Source organism: Diospyros lotus, chromosome 11, assembly GCF_014633365.1.
Source record: "Diospyros lotus cultivar Yz01 chromosome 11, ASM1463336v1, whole genome shotgun sequence".
In the NCBI taxonomy this organism is placed as follows: Eukaryota; Viridiplantae; Streptophyta; class Magnoliopsida; order Ericales; family Ebenaceae; genus Diospyros; species Diospyros lotus.
The window spans coordinates 8261353-8278288 of NC_068348.1; the positions used below are offsets into that span (position 1 = coordinate 8261353).

The 16936-nt window shown below is 37.8% G+C and overlaps 1 protein-coding gene across 1 annotated transcript; it reads left to right on the forward strand.

Annotated features, from left to right (window-relative positions):
* Positions 1-14289: 14289 nt before the first annotated feature.
* Positions 14290-16317, forward strand: LOC127812440 (protein CANDIDATE G-PROTEIN COUPLED RECEPTOR 7-like). The gene has a single exon (XM_052352816.1). The coding sequence runs from the start codon at positions 14537-14539 to the stop codon at positions 15866-15868; it is 1332 nt and encodes a 443-aa protein (XP_052208776.1). The 5' UTR covers positions 14290-14536; the 3' UTR covers positions 15869-16317.
* The last annotated feature ends 619 nt before the right edge of the window (positions 16318-16936 follow it).

Genomic DNA, 16936 nt, shown 5'->3' on the forward strand with positions numbered 1-16936 from the left:
TAGGGCTTACTGCCTGTCTAGAGCAATATTCCTCTTCTTTTATTTAAAAGTCCTAATGTTGGGATCAATGTTCAAATGATAAGAAATCACCTCTAGGCTAATCCCAAGCATGCTTGCTAGTGTCCAATGAATATATCAAACACTGGCTTATGAACACCCCGCAACTTTACGCTTTCCTTTCCCAGACAATTGGATCCCCACATACACTAGTTTTTCATCATCATCATCTCTCAACTTCACGACCTCTAATTTTTCCACAGGTTGAGGTTTGTTTATGGCTTGCTTAGTGATAGTCAATGTTTCTTTTTTTCCCTTGCCCTTGGTAGAAGAAATGTTGCAACTCTTTGTCTTTTTCTAATCCCCGCAGACATGCCCTACCTTATTTGGCATGGGAATCTTATTAGGAGGTACCTTGAAGAAATTATTTCCCTCATCTCATTTAAGAGCTAGCATCCCGATATAACATTATAGGTGAATGAGGAAGTCTTCACTACCATAAAGTTAGCTTGCCAAGTCACATTTTGAGGCTCAGTTCCTAACGTGTTAGCTAGTTATATTGATCCAACCATTGATACAACTTCTCTAGTAAAGTTGTCAAGAGGAGAGGTTACTCCCTTCATTTTGTCAAGGGACATGTTCATTTGCTCAAAGCGGTTCCAATAGATAAGGTTGACTAAACTGCTACTATCCACTAATATCCTCCCAATAGGATGCTTAGCTATAATAGTATAAATGACCATGAGATCGTCATAGGGCATTATTGAAGGGAAACACCAACTATTGGTGTATTAATGCAAGGATTTAATCAGTTTTCAAAAATATTTTTCGAAAACACAAATAAGGTAGTGAAAATAAACATTAAAATCACCTTGCAAGACCCGTTTCCAAAATCCATATGTAATGCAAGACTAAACCATTCCATAGGGGTTTAGTATATATACCTTATAGCAATTAGAAGGCTGATGCAGAGGCTAGAATCCTCACTGGACAGCAACTCCTTGCTCCCAAACAACTCTAGAATAAAAATTTGGTCAGACCAAATTAACCCCCAAAAGCACATGAGGCCTAGTCAGTCCACGCACCGATGAATGGATGAATCCCTCAACTCACTCTATGTGCTAGCCAGAGAGAGTGAGGGAGATTGAGTTGAAAAATGGGTTCAAAAGGATGAAAAATTCCAACCCAATAACAGTCTCACTATTATGGTGGAATTACTACTATAACAATATGAACAAAAGAGCAATGGAGGAAGGGGCAAGGAGATAGGGTTTCTAGACTCTCTTGAGGGAGAAGAACAACTTAGGCCAAGAGAGAATTGCACAAGTCGGACCTCTTCTCGTCCTCCATTCTCATATATCATATATATACATGACCAAAAATGAAAACCCTAACTACTTAGCATAAACAAACAAATCAGCCATAGAAGAGAGAGAGAAAGGAGACCAAAAGGTGACAAGAAGGATGCACGCTACCACCCCTCTTATCCTCCCACACCACATACCCCTCTTTCTGTTACAAATATGATAAATCGATCAATAATTTGCAACCATCTACAATAGAAATGGTGGACAGTTCCAAAGGAATTATTGACTGTTTGGATTAATTATGTTAGTCCCTTAGGGTATGGCTACTTAAGAGGAAGGGATGAATTGAGTGATTAAATTTTTGTATCAATTTTAATAAATATTCTTGTTTAATGATTTTATTTAAGAATATATATTGGATAATTATAGTAAATAATGTTTGAGATTAATAATAAATGCAAGGACGAGATATAGTAAAAATGAATAAAATAAGGCACAAGATAATTTATAGTGGTTCAATGTTTTCACACATACCTAGTCCACTCTCCCAAAGTCTAACCACCTTTGGGGTTCTACTAAACCAATTTCACCAAGGTTTCCACACTAACCACCTTGAAAACTAGATATTGTAATACCCTTGAGGAGTTATGATAAAATTATCAATTAAGAGAATATTGGTATATGAAAATTTTCATAATTGCCCTTAAATTAAAGAGAAGGCACATAACATATAGGATGCCTTAAGAGGGGCAAACCGGTAATTTGGAGTTCCGTCCCATAAAAAGATAAATTATTTTTGGAGAAATATTTATATTGGAGAATTGATTTTTGGAGAATTTAATTCTTGATTAAGTGTATGGATAATTAGGAAATTAAAATGGAAGCCAAGTATGGTTAGATTTGTGACACTTGGCAAGATCTCATGGAATGAGATTTAATTTAATTTGGGAATAATAAATTTGTTGATTAAGTGTAATGGGACACTTGGCATGATCTTGTGAAGCAAGAGTGTGATTTAAAGAAATGCAAAAAAGAAAACAAAATTAGTCTCTCAAGCATTAAATGAGAGCCATTATGGAGAGGATTAAAAGAAATTCCATATTAAATGGAAATTAGTCATGCATTTATATGGGAAATGGTGGATTTAATTAAATACCAAAGAAAAGGGAATTATGTCTTTCAAGAGCAATTTAAATTAAATCAAAAAGAAAAGATATTAGTCTCCATTAAATGCTTGAAAAGTTGTGGATTTAAATTAAATGGAAAATGGAGAAATTTGTCAATCTTGAAATTAGTTATTATTTATTAATTTTGAAAATTAGAGAATTATGGGAATTAGAGATTGATCCAATGGTTGAGGATTTAATCTCCAAAGAAAATCAAAGGATGAGATTTAAAGAGACTAAGTCCCTTGGATTGTGTTTCTTTAGAGACTAGAGATGAGTTCTCTTAAAATCAATGGCTAAGATTGAGGATTAGGAGAAGCACAAGGATTGTGCTTGTATTTGAGGGTTGAGATTGAGTCTCTTGAATTAAAGAAAAACCAATGGCTAAGATGTAATCTTGAGTTTTGGCATGGATTGAGTAAGAAATCTCTATAAATAGGGAGTTGAGATTTTTGTGCAAGGTTTTTCCACACATTAAGAGAAGGAAAGTAAGAAGAAGTTTAGGAGAAGGAAGAAGAAAGGCAAGCAAGAGGTAAGCCTTAGTTTAAATTTCTTCAAGTGTGTCGGAAAGTTTTCATTCTCCTTTCATTCTTTAGTCTTAAAGATCTCTAATGCTTTAAGGATATTTTCTTAAGGTGATTAAAAGCCAAAGAGAGAGTCTTGGCAAGTGGAAGTCTTGAAGCTTCAAGGATAAAAAGGTAAGAGATAACCCCAAGTGGTGGGGGTTTTGCTTGCATTTGTACATGTTTTGAATGAGTTACATGTAATGGTCTTTTTGCATGTTTTGTGTTCTAGTAGACCTATGGCCATAAGGAGGACTAGTGATGAGAGAGGGGTTGGTTGGTGCCTTAACCTAAGTGGTTATGAGGGCATGGAGGACTACCCATAATATGCATTGCATTGCATTACATGTTTATATTCTCATGTTACATTTACATTTGCATAGCACCCTTACTGAGCATTGGTTCATAAGGTCCTTTGACCTCTATGTAGGTGGAGAATCATCTAAAGGAAAGAGAGTTTTGGAAGGTTGAAGGTAATGAAGCAAGGAGAAATGCATGTGAAGTATATGTATTTTGTGGTTTAGTGGATGATGTTGTATTTATTTTGTTAAATATGTATGAATGCTTAATGTGGTTGAATAGTGGCAAACTTGAATGTTTTGGAAGCCATTTGAAGTGTAAAAGCATTCTGGAAATTTTGGGTTTTAAGAGGAAAAAAAATATTTTTTTAATTTAAAAAGGCATGAGGCAGTGTGCTAGTGCGGCCAAGGGCGCGGCTGGCGCGACCGCACACAGTAGGCGCGTGCGGCCTGCGCGCGCTGGGGGCGTGGCTGCTGCTGCCCCCCCCTGCGGTTGCTGTTTGAGATTTCCTTTTATTTTTTTTTATATTTTTTGTTTATTTAATTATATTTCTGATATTCTGAAAATTCTTAAATAAATTATGTTTAAATAAATAAATAAATGAGTATTTTAGTCTCCAAATTAATTATTAAATTAATATAAATTTGTGGGAATTGTGGGAAAATTTTCTATATTTTGGGAAATTAAATAATGGAGTATTTTCCTTAAATTTTGAAATTGGATAAGGATGCCTTGAGGTTTGTATTTCAAAAATTAATTTCCTAAGGGTTGGAAAATTATGGTATTTTAAAATAATCAAAGGGAAAAATCAATGGAGATTTAATAAGGAAAATTTTATTAAATTTTTTCAAAGAAATATTAATCCAAATCTTTTCTAAAGGAATTGGAAGTTATATAAATGGGTTAATTAAGGCTTTAGGCCATAATTTATATGAAACAAATGAGTTAGTTTATTTCTTTCGATCCTGAGAAGTCATCCTTAGCTCTTCATTAAAGAGCTTGAGAATTGGTGACACTTGTGAGGTTTCGGGTTTTATTTTTGCGGGGTCGTTTTGATAATTCCCAGACCCTTGAGTGGAGCGAAGAGAGGGCAAAGCCTAGTTTTCACCTAAGTCGTTTCTCATTGAAAGGTAACCGTCTCTTCATCTTTGCCCTAGCGTGTGAATAGTAAGCTGGCTATTCGTGAGTAACACCCGTAGGTGGGAGCGGGGTGTTACAGATACACACATAAATTACAACGGATTTTAGGCAACTACTATACTAAGGTTTCCACCGTATCTTACCTTGGAAACTAAATTCACCTAGATTTTAACAGTTATAGGAAACCTATACAATCCACAACAATAGTTTAAAAGTTTACAAATAATTGTTCACACTTGAACACAAATAAGCAATTAAGAACAAATTATAGAAGGCAATAATATTTAAATAAATAAATAAATTTGTAACCTCAAATGGAGAAGTTTAGATTTATCGTAGACGACTTGAAAAACTTTTCTCCTCTTGCCTTGTGCCTCTTCGGTTGTGCCTCTTCGGTTGATATACAATAATACTTCGTAAGCCTTGGATTGCTTGGATGTTTTTCTTTAGAGCATTTGAGAGCTTTCTGGCGATTTGAATTTGTAATGGAAACACTTGGATGTCTCAAAAATGAGTTTGGAAGATATTTATAGACATTTGGACACTATTGCAACGGTTATATTTCTGACCATTGGGCGAGAGTCAACTTTCCAAATGTCAAGAGTCAACTCTTGCTTGAACGAGAGTCAACTCATTTCAGCGAAACTCAACTTTCGTTAGCATCCGTTTGGTAGATTTTGCAATAGTCAGATTTTTTACTATTGGGCATCAAGAGTCAACTTTCCTCATTTTGAGAGTCGATTTTCGGTCCAAAATTTTGTAAAAAAATATTTTAAAATAATTTTTATGCATTTAAAATTATTTATTAAATATTTTTAATAAAAAATAATAATTTTGGCAATACATATGCTGTGAAAAATATTTTATAAATTAATCAAAAATAATTTGACACTACAATTAGTATGTTTAGGAAAAATATTTTGTTTATTAATCATCAAAACACTATAATTTGTATATTGAAAATACCCTTTTTGTTAATCATCAAAACTTAATTAATATGTGCAATGTTAGCTCAACAGGCTAATTGATGGAATTGATCAACAGACTGTCAATCATTTTTCTTCCACTCGACCAAGTTTCCATAAATTGCATCTAGACTTGTCATTAAGATTTAATGACCCTTTCAACGTCCCATGATGAAACTAAGGCCCCCACTAGCTCTTAACAGCATGTCTATCAACTCTTGACATTTGCTCATTATTAATTTGATCATTGAGTCCAATCCGTTAACTCTTAATAATGATGTCATTAACTCTTATAACAATTTCAACTTTAATCGCTTAGTTAACCATCACACCCAGATATGCGTGTGACCTTCTAACTTCACTACTGTAACGCCCCCACTTTTCGAGCGCGTTATAAACTTGGGACAATTCCGGGACAATAATTTTTATTTTATTTTTTTTCTTTCAAACACTAATGCTACACCCCATCATTCCTCGTATCCGTCCTAGAATTTCCATACATTAATCTCGAAAGAGAATCACTATACATATCAAATGCGGAAGCAAAGATCGAAACCTGATATCTTAACATAAATCATAAATAAATTCTTACATCTTCTACATTTCTTAAAACGTTCAGAATACATGGACTACATACATTTCATTCTTCATGCACCCTGCTAAGTGCTGTTTCATGCCTCATTTATCCTCGAGTCTCTTATAATCTCCACCTGAAATGTTTGAATATTCCAGGGGTAAAACCCAAGTTAGATGATGAATCATCTAAGTAAGGGTACATAATGTTATATCATGTATGTATGCAATGTCTTACCTCGTAGGTGTCAACTGTACCCCTCATGCTACCTACAATTTTTGTGGCCTCCTTTTTTGAAGCCGAGGTGTATGGGTGCACCATTGGTAAAGTAGCGGTGCCAGTTCGTACTCCCTATGACCTCAAATGCGAGTGATCAATGATATCAACGTGTATTCATGCATTTCATAGTCATATCATGTTTGCAGTCTACGTGACGGATACATATCAGGGCATGTCGATATGATGAAAATATTTTCGAGAAACATAATCCACTTACAACCAGGCATTTTTCATAAAACTAACTTTAATTGGAGAGTACCACTTACCTTCTCAAGCTTATCGGGCTAACTCAATATCCGTGCCTTGTCTCGATTTGCGTGCCAATCTCAAAATTTACACGAGTCACTTTAACTTATTCCTCAAAGCATCCTAATCACTATAATTATTTAAATAAACATTAAACCATATTTTTCCATAATTTCTGGCATTTTCTATAATTTTCTCTCTATTTCTTCCTATTTTTCCTCAATAAATCCAGATTAAATATTTCTAAAATATTTTCTCAAATATTTTACTACGATAATTCATAAGATAATATTCTTGAATTTCTAAAATTTTTTGGGGAATTTTACTCATCTTAACTTAGCATCTATGACTTCCTCGGTATGCGTGCCACATCCTTGAAATGCGTGCCCGAACCATTCTTTCGCCCAAAATCTCCGGAATATTAGTAAATCACCAAATCCTATTTTTCAGGATTTTTCGAGAATTTTTCCTTCTTTTTTTTTTCTTCCTTTCTTTTCTTTTTCTTTTCTTTTTCTTTTTCTTTTTTTCTTTTTCTTCCACCTTCCCTGTTCACTTTCTTCTTCCCTGCTTCTTCACCTACGAACCAGCCATGCCATTCTTCCTTCTTCTTTTCCTTCCTTCTTCTTCTTTCTCTTTCTTTCTTCTCCTTCTTCTTCCTTTTCTTTTCTTCTTCTTCTTCTCTTCTTCTTCTCCTTCTTCTTCTTTCTCCATTACTGAACCAACACCCTCCGGGCACACAGCGCTTGCGGCTGCCAGCACCCGACCCTCCCGCCAGTCGCCGCCGCTTGCTAGCGCCACCGCGCACCTCCTCGGTCGTCCCTGCTGCCCGCACAGCTTCGCTGGTAGCTAATCGCAGCCGCCTTCGGTCTTCGGCCCTCGGCTGGTTATTGCTCGTGCAGCCATGGTCGCCCGCAACCTTGGGAGCTCGCAGCTATGGCCGCTCGCTGCTTGCTGTGGCTATTTCCTCCGCCACCCCGCACTCCATTGCCTCGGCTGACCTCTCCCTCATGATCTCTTCTCTCTCTCTCGGCCTTTCGCTACCATTTCTCCTTGCTTCCATTTGCCCACTTCTCCTCCCCTTTTATAGTCGATTTCCACCCTCCACCTCACCACTTTTTCCCATACTTCCTTGCGTGCAAAACCCTCTTGGCATGAGAATCATTTCACTTGCTGCCATGGGTTTGCAGAGTATGGCATGGGATTTGAAGTTACAGGGGGGCGTGGCCATTGCGTGCCACTACACGCATATATATATATATAATTATATATTATACTAATTTATTATTAAAGGAAAATACATATAAACCTCAATTTTCTTCTTAATCTCACTAGAATAATTCTCTAATTGCAATAATATCCTCAAACACTGAATTAATTGACGTAACGATACTGAAAACACGAAATTAATAACTTGAAGCTTAGTTAAAAGGACGATTTTGCCCCAATATTCTTACCGGGCTATCGTTTCCACTGAAGGGTTGCTCATTATGTAAAATTGGAACCCCCTAGGGTTCCATTGATTTTTCGGGAGTCTCCTACAACGATTCGGTTTTGCAGCCTAAATGGCAGCTGTATTTTAGCTGTACCAAAAACTGTTCCAAATTCAATTTCTTTCGATACCAAAAATCCTATCTCGATACGCTCGTCGAGACCATATAATTTTCCTCAGATAATTTCACTTCGAGGCATTCCCTGCAGTCGATTCAATACATATAACTGCTATCAAACCAATTTTTTGGTGTTCTAAACTCATCGAAATTACGTGGCAACCTCATACGAACATGGGGTATTACAACTACTAAGTAGCAATCAGGACATGTCAAACTCTTTGAATTTGACCAAACATTTTGACCTACAAAGAGGATCTCTTCATTTTCCCGATGTACCTCAAAAGACCCTGAGTGACAACTAGCATTATGTCAATGCTAACTTACTAGTAATAAGGTCTTACTTCAAAATAGAACCTATTTGGGCTTTCAATTCTCGTGTACTGTAATCCCTTCATCAATTATCATCATAATCGAGTGAGAGTTATGGACTGATCAAACTTACTAACTCAATGACTAAGCCAAAATCAGTGTGGTGAGATTGAGATGACACATTGGAACTCCTTCTGACATTAGAACATTTTCCAATCAAGTGTACCATGCCCAGGGGTTTCTTCAATCAAAACCACCACTGATTGCATAAGATGTTCACCTCACCCCGGAGGTTGACGGGTCTCAATAACAATCACTTGCCTCCATATGTTATTCCATAGGAACCACACAGTGTATATCCTACCCAGTAATCGGATGGTTCTTAGCAATAGCAAATCCCTGATACTAATATACAAAACAATTGTGTTGCCTCTGGTCTAAGGACTAGTAACACAATTGAAGCTTAAGATAAATCATAAATCCTCTTAACCATGTGATCTATCACGTGCATCACATTCAATAGATGTTCCACTAGCTACTCACATGTATACTATATCCATCTCATGGAATATGGTATGCGACTCACCATCCTTAATCATTAGCATCTCATACTAATCAAATATAGTATCTCATTTGTCAATCTATACTCGACTAATTATAGTCCCATTTTGAGAAGTCTAAGGATTGGAAATTATCATTAAAGAATAAGACATTTAACAAGAAATCTAGGGACTCATTCATATATAATAATTGGAGAGTTATGAATAAAGATATAACCTTAAAATATGAAAACACATTTTATTATATATGCAAAAATTACATCATTAGACCCATTATTACAATTTATAGATGCTATCTAAATCTAGTAGTAGGGCACCAACACTAACAATGATGACATCCCCTCCATCTTCAGGAATAAAGATGATGGGCTCCTCAATTGCTTGCACAATGGATTCAATTTGATCCATCAATTTACAAATTGGTCAATCGAATGACCATAGGCCCCATGGTCCTCGTAAAATGCATTTCTACATTTTCCCGTAGGGTGGTTAACCTTTTTTGAGAATCTAATGAGACCTATCCTTTCAATGGCTATGAGGATAGCAAATTATGGCTTAGAGAGTTGGGTGTAATATCCAAATTTTAGTTGAGAAGGGCTATCTGACTTTCTAGATTTATTTACCTTATTGTTGGTACCCTCATTAGATTCTCTCTACCTTATTCTTGTCCTTCCTTCTAACCATCCTTCTTACTTTAGCTAGCAAAATGTACCCGTTTTCCCAAATAAACAATTCTACCAAGGTGATAGGCTAATTTAGGGTGAGAAACTCTTGTAGCAGCATTAACCTAGTCCCTTGAAGCATTACAACAACTACTACTCCCACCGATAGGTCCTGTATTTCCAATGATGCATTCTATAACTGATCAACATACTATTAGAGGGTCTCTTTGCTACCCTGTTGTATGCTAAAGAGGTAAGTAGAATTATTCTTCCTTAAATGTTAATAATTAAAGATATGATAAACTTTGTCCTTAATTAATCAAAAAAGCCAATAGACCCTTCAGCCAAGCCATTGAACTAAGCATTTGCATGGTCAGTCAGAATCAAGGGAAAGCAGGGCGCATGATCACATCCTCCTAGCCATAAGAGTAACATTCACTACAAAAAAATTGATATTTTACGACAATTTTAAAAAATTGTCGCAAAATTTAAATATTTTAAATTTTAAAATAAATTTTTACGGCAATTTTTCAAACATCGTCATTAAATTTAGAAAATATTTTAATAATTAAAAAAAAAATTAAATTAACATTTGCAGGAATTAAGAATGACCGCAAATTTTATTAATTTAATCATTAAAAAAATTAAATTTTACAACAATTTTTGAAAAATCATCACAAAATTTAGAAAATAATTTAATAATTAAAAAATTAAATTAAATTAACATTTGTAGCGGTTAACAACCATCGTAAAATTTAAAAAATAATTTAATAACTAAAAATTTAAATTAAATTAACATTTGTGGTGGAATTGAAGAATTGCCCAAAATTTTAGAAAATAATCTAATATTGTTTTTAAAAATATATAAAATTTTGATAATTTATAAAAAGAAATTTTAAAAAAATATGGTAACTCTTCTTTTTATTTTTAATCAATTAATTTATTTTTAATTTATTCCATTATTATTTTAAAAAATATATTTTTAATTTAATCAATTAATTATTTTTTTAAATTTATATTAAAAAATATAAAATGTAATTCTGGAAAATAGTGGTTGGATTAGTATCTAATTAATATGCACTAGTATATAACAAGGAGGCTCTGCAGATCAGCTAGTTTCGCATGTGCACGCATGTATAGGAGGTCTTGGGATCAAAATTAGGGAAGGCAAGAGCTAAAATAAAATTCCAGCATTGTCACGTGGCGAGCGGACGTGCAACCATGTGGCATGTAGGGCGACAAAGTGAGCAGCACGCGCGTCGCCAGGCAAGGCAGAAAGCTATGTGTGCGCACGGACACCAGAAATAACAGCAGTTTCAAAATCGTCACTAAAGTTCAATGATTTTAGCAGATTTTAGCAACGATCGTCACTAAAGTTCAATGATTTTAGCAGATTTTAGCAACGATTCTAAAATAGTCACTAAATGTTACCAACTGCCACAAAAAATATAACTTTGTGACGATTACTGAAAAACGCCGCTAAATGCTTCGCGACGGATCTATCTGCAACGATTTTCAAAACCACCGCAAAATGACAAAAAAATCGTTGCTAAAATCTGATTTTTTTGTAGTGATTAGGGACTCATAATTCTGGATGTGGTTATAATGGGGACATCCTTTTCCAGAATAAGTGCCCAGTTGGGACATCTTAAATTTTGATGGAAAATATTTTTTTCATGATCTCTAGGGTGAAATAAAGTTTTCTCTTTTGTTGGTCTTCTTCAACTAGTACTAGCATTTTTTGCTCCAATATCTCTTCAATCATCTTTTTCATGTCCATTGTTTCTCAGGCACTAAATACGGACTGATTCCCGATCTTATGGCTTTTCTGGGTTATATTTTGGGGGATCTCAATCTCCTCCGACGATCATGCTCTCAACAATCTCTAAGTGTTTCTCCTTCCGAGGAGGTTTTCTCACAACTTGTCCTTTCTAGTCAACATGTCTCCTTGAAGTTAAGATGGCTCCGGGAGAGTCTCCTGGGTGTCTTACGCCTTGGGAGCATTCAGGAATGAAAGACTTTCTCGAGCTTCCAAGAGAGTCACTAGAGAGGGTTCTAATTGTTTCCTTGTCACAAAGTTCTATAGAGTTTTGTGGTAGTGGAGCATAGGGAATGATACTCTGCAGGGAGCTTGCCATTTCCTAGAGAGCTTAAACTTTTTCATATGTTACCTTCGAAGTGCTTCATGCTGGGCAAGAGGTATAATTGGAGGAGTTGTCCTTGAAGTCCCTAGAGCTCTTACCAAGAGAGTCTCACGTAGTCTTTGGAGGTTTCTGGGAGACTAAACATCAAACACCTTGGTGCTCTATTAGTTTCTACAATCAGAGATCTTGTGAGTCCCATTTGTCTTTTTCTAGGCTTTTTGATCAGTTTTCCACAAATATCGTTAATTGTTGTTGTTTGAATACAATAATAAATTTAAATGTCGAGGAATCATCTTTGACCTATCAAGATTTTACAAAAAGGAAACTGGTTAGAGGGCGCAGGGTATTTATGTCCAAACTCTCCGATACTGAAGTCAAATTTGTTGGAAATTAGAGAAAAATGAAAAGAGTTCTATATAGTCTTTTCGCATACCTAAATGTTGGGAAAAACCTCGCACACAGAGCACTGGTTAGTCCACCTAACAAGCGAAAGCAAGCACAAAGCTATATATATAAACAGCAAAATCAAAAGGATTAGAACAATACTTCCCTTGGTTGAAGGATAAGGATTCCAAGGCTCAGTCGTCCAATACCACACAAGGTAACACCAAGGATCGGATTCCAAACTGAAGCTAAACACCCAGCCCAAAACCCCTTTCGGTGAGATACCCGGAAAACCTAACTGATGAACCCACAAAAGGCAAAGCTCACAAAGAACGAAGGCAACACTCGGCTCCTCTCTTCCTGTCTCTCTTGCTCTCTGTTTTTCCCACACTTAAACCCTAGATAACAACGAGTATATATAGCCATCAAACCAGCAAAAAATCCGCCTGAAAGAGGGATAACAAAACCTGGATTATAGGATGGATAATACTCAAAGGATGACGACGAAAACACGGAGCAATCTGAAATCGCCATAACAGATGGATAGGGTTTCGAATCGCAACAGGAAAGGGGATAAGAGAGAATCGGCCGAACGAGCAAAGGGGAGAGAGAGCAGATTAGGTCAACCAACAGCTTATATATGGGCGTCTCACTGAGGCTTTGGGCTGGGCCAAAATATGGCCTGAGCTGCTTGGGCCAGGCTTGGCCCAAACCCCCTCAAATAAGGCCACATAGCTTCTTTTGGGCCATCTCCTTTTTGGGCTGCCATTTGTGTGGATTGGACATTTGGTTTGCTATCAATCCTGGGCCCTAAGGCCTATGATAGATTAGCCCACATCATAGCCTTGGGCTTAGTTAGGGAGAAAAAACCAACACTAAAGAGAAGGGTTCACTCTTTATTTATAGAGATAATAGATAATAGGTGGCAGGGTCTCCCATAATCTTAGAATTGTTTATTCTAATTTTTAGGAAAAAGATTTCAGAGGCAACAATTTACATAAAATATCAAGACAATACCCCATGAGGGATTACTTGATAGAGTCCCATGAGACCTCCTTTGTGGGCCTATCAAGGGGGTCTCCCAAGAGCCCATTGCCTGAAAGGTCCCCTAAGTCCTTTCGCTCGACAAACTTGTTCATCTTTTATATTTAGGCATGTGGATTTGATCTCTTGTGCGCCTTTCTTGGACCATATACACATCAGAATCTAGGGACAACACGGGCACTTCTGTTCCTATAAATCTCAAAAAAAGGATTGTTAATAACGAAAGTCATTCTAATGAGTTCTAATCTCACAGTTGAAAGAATAAGTTAAGATAAAAATAAATAACAGAATGTTGCATGATCCACCCAGCCTTCAACTGCCCACCTCCGCCGCTGGCCACCACTTGCTTGACCCAGTCTTCAACTGCCATTTCCACTCCGCAGCTGCCCCCTTCTGCTTTAGCAACCCACTTGCAGTAATTTTGTTAACAAGGAGCCATTATCAGGAAGTGGTTGGTTAGTAACTGCCTCAGACCTGTTTATAAAGACAATGGATGGAATCAAGGGGAGGGCAGTTGTACCTCTTAATTTAACTCAAGACTGATCTTGCACTTGAGAGCTGTTTCTTACGCCAAGCAACATTTCACCGCGTCCAAAGGCCCGAGCCAAAGCACGTGCAATGGAGACTCGTAAAAAAGTATGTGTTCCCTTATCCCAAAAGGTGAATCGCTCACCTCAGACGTCCCCACACTTGACCCGACAGAATGTGAAGGGATTAATCATGGTGACTCAGTCGAGCACAGTGGATAGATCAGTGCTCACTGCGCATAAGGAACCCTCTCATTTTGAGAGATTATTCCACACTGTCGCTGGTGAGATTCGATCATTGATCCTCATCTCAAATTTCATCGTGGGGGCACTTTGTGCCCCACTATGAGCAGCTGATATATAAAACAAACAATTATTGGCACACCACAAGTAAGATATCACATCGTCACTTACAAGCAAATATCTATACGCGCGCGCGCGCGCATTACTTATTGAGTATAAATTCTGAATTTGGGGATCTTTGAAAACCCGACCCTTTGTGAGGAGGCTTTCACTACACTCATCATGCCAACCAACAGGTGGCAAGTGGCAGATGATCGGGCAAAGTGTTACCGTCAAAACTGAAATGAAGCCTTCTAAAAAACAAAATCAAAGAGTTTCATTTATGTGCTTTTAATTAATTTTCTTATCTCTCTCTCTCTCTCTCTCTCTCTCTCTCTCTATATATATATATATATATCAGATCACGTCGTCGAAGAAGAAGAAAATCGCAGATCGGAACGACGAAGCTTCTCTCCGATGGCCGAGGTTCCTTCTTCCTCTCTCATTATCCTCCTCCTCATCTTCTCCTTCTCTATCTCCTTTGTCCTGTCCGAGATCCGCTTCTCGGAGATCCGATCCGACGATCGCACCATCATCCCCCTGGACGAGTTCGGCTTCACCCACCGTGGCCGCCTCGAGCTCAATGTCTCCCATATCTCCCTCTCCATCCCCAGCCCTAGCCCTAACCCTAATCCAGACCTCTCCAACCTCGGCTTCTTCCTCTGCACCAGAGACGCATGGCTCCACGTCCTCCAGCAGCTCGAAGACGCTGAGATCTCGTGCCCTCTTCAGTCCCATCTCCTCAAGATCGTCTTCACCTTCCATTCTCTCCATGGCGCCGACCGCTTCGACGCCCTCCACCTCCAATCTGAAGCCGATCAGTACTCCCTCGTCTTCGCCAACTGCTTGCCAGAGATCAAGGTCTCCATGGACGTCCGATCCGCAATGTATAACCTCGACGGTAGAACTGAGACTCGCGATTACCTCTCCGCCGGTCGGACTGTTCTCCCTAGGATTTATTTCCTCTTCTCTCTGATCTATTTCGCCCTGGCTGGCGTCTGGATCCACGTACTGCACAAGAAGCGCCTCACCGTGTTCCAGATCCATTTCTTCATGCTCGCCGTCCTGATCTTGAAGGCCCTAAATCTCCTCTGCGAAGCCGAGGACAAATCATACATCAAGCGGACCGGCACCGCGCACGGCTGGGACGTTCTGTTCTACATCTTCAGCTTCCTGAAAGGAATCACTCTGTTCACGTTGATCGTCCTGATCGGAACCGGTTGGTCCTTCCTGAAGCCCTATTTGCAGGACAAGGAGAAGAAAGTTCTGATGATCGTGATTCCGCTCCAGGTCGTGGCCAACATCGCCCAGGTCGTGATCGACGAGACCGGGCCGTACGGTCAGGATTGGGTCACCTGGAAGCAGGTGTTCTTACTGGTTGATGTGATATGCTGCTGCGCCGTCCTGTTCCCGATCGTCTGGTCGATCAAGAACCTCCGTGAGGCCGCCCGGAGCGACGGCAAGGCGGCAGTGAACTTGATGAAGCTGACCCTGTTCCGGCAATACTACATAGTGGTGATCTGCTACATTTACTTCACGAGGGTTGTGATTTATGCGTTGGAGACGATCACGTCGTACAGGTATCTGTGGACCAGTGTGGTGGCCGGAGAGTTGGCGACGCTGGCTTTCTATCTGTTTACAGGCTATAACTTCAAGCCGGAGGCGCATAATCCGTACTTCGTCATTGACGATGAAGAGGAGGAAGCCGCGGCCGAGGCTCTGAAGCTTGAAGACGAGTTCGAATTGTAACTGTTACTACTGTTCGATTCGGAATTTTGTTTCTTCGATGGCTCTGCAATTGGTGATTGATCCTGAGGTGAGCCTTTTCAAAGGTTCTTCAATTCAGTTACTAGTTTCTGTAAGTAGAAGAGAAAGAAAGCTTTTGACTTTTGATTGGGGAGGGCAGGATGTTGTCGATTGAGAGCTAGAATAAAACAGGGTAGGTAACTAGCCACATATGAATTAAACCCACGAGGAAACAGTTAAAGCCCCAGAGAGGGGTCTAAGTACATGAAATAAGGGGGCCCATAAATGACGAAAAGGCCCAAAAAATAAGGGTAAGTTACCCTCGGCAAGGGCTGAGGGTAAGAAAAACTCGACATTTACACGTCTCCTACCTTTATAATTCTAACTTCAATTTCTTTTTATCACTAAAATTGTTAATACGATAAAAATTCTACTGCATTTTCTCTTTTTCACATTTTATTCTGCTCTTCATTTGCCCACCAAACTGTCCAGAATCGAGTAATTTGTTAATTTCTTTCTTTATCTCTAACGTGACACTGGCTAAAAGTATGCCAAACTAAAGAGAGAGAGAGAGAGTTGAATTTAGGCTAGTTCACCATATGAGGAAAAATGAATATTTGTCATATTATAATTTTTAATATATGTAAAGTAATAATAAGAAAAAGTGTAACTAGAGTTATAAAATTAATTAAAATCACTAAAATCTTACCGCTCAGTAGGATATTTATTGACTAAAATTATAACCCACAAGTCATTATTTGTGTTAAAAGCAAATTTCTTTAAAAATGTATATAATTTTTTTTTATAAATAATAAACAACAATGAGTTTTTGTGTGTTCTAATGTTCACATGATAGTGATTTTTAAAACTAAATAGAGGCTTCTAAGTTTTACATATTTTTGGGATAATAATCAACTAATTGAACATTTTTATTTTTTAGTTGTTTCATAAGATAATGATGTTGGGGAACTCACATGAATGTGTATATTTTAAAGATTTCATCTCATGAAAATGCAGTGGAATCAACACACAAACTATATGAATATTTAGATGTTTAAGCAATGCAATATT

Coding starts and splice junctions, on each gene's coding strand:
- LOC127812440 (XM_052352816.1), top strand. CDS start 14,537: ATGGCCGAGGTTCCTTCTTCCTCTCTCATTATCCTCCTCCTCATCTTC.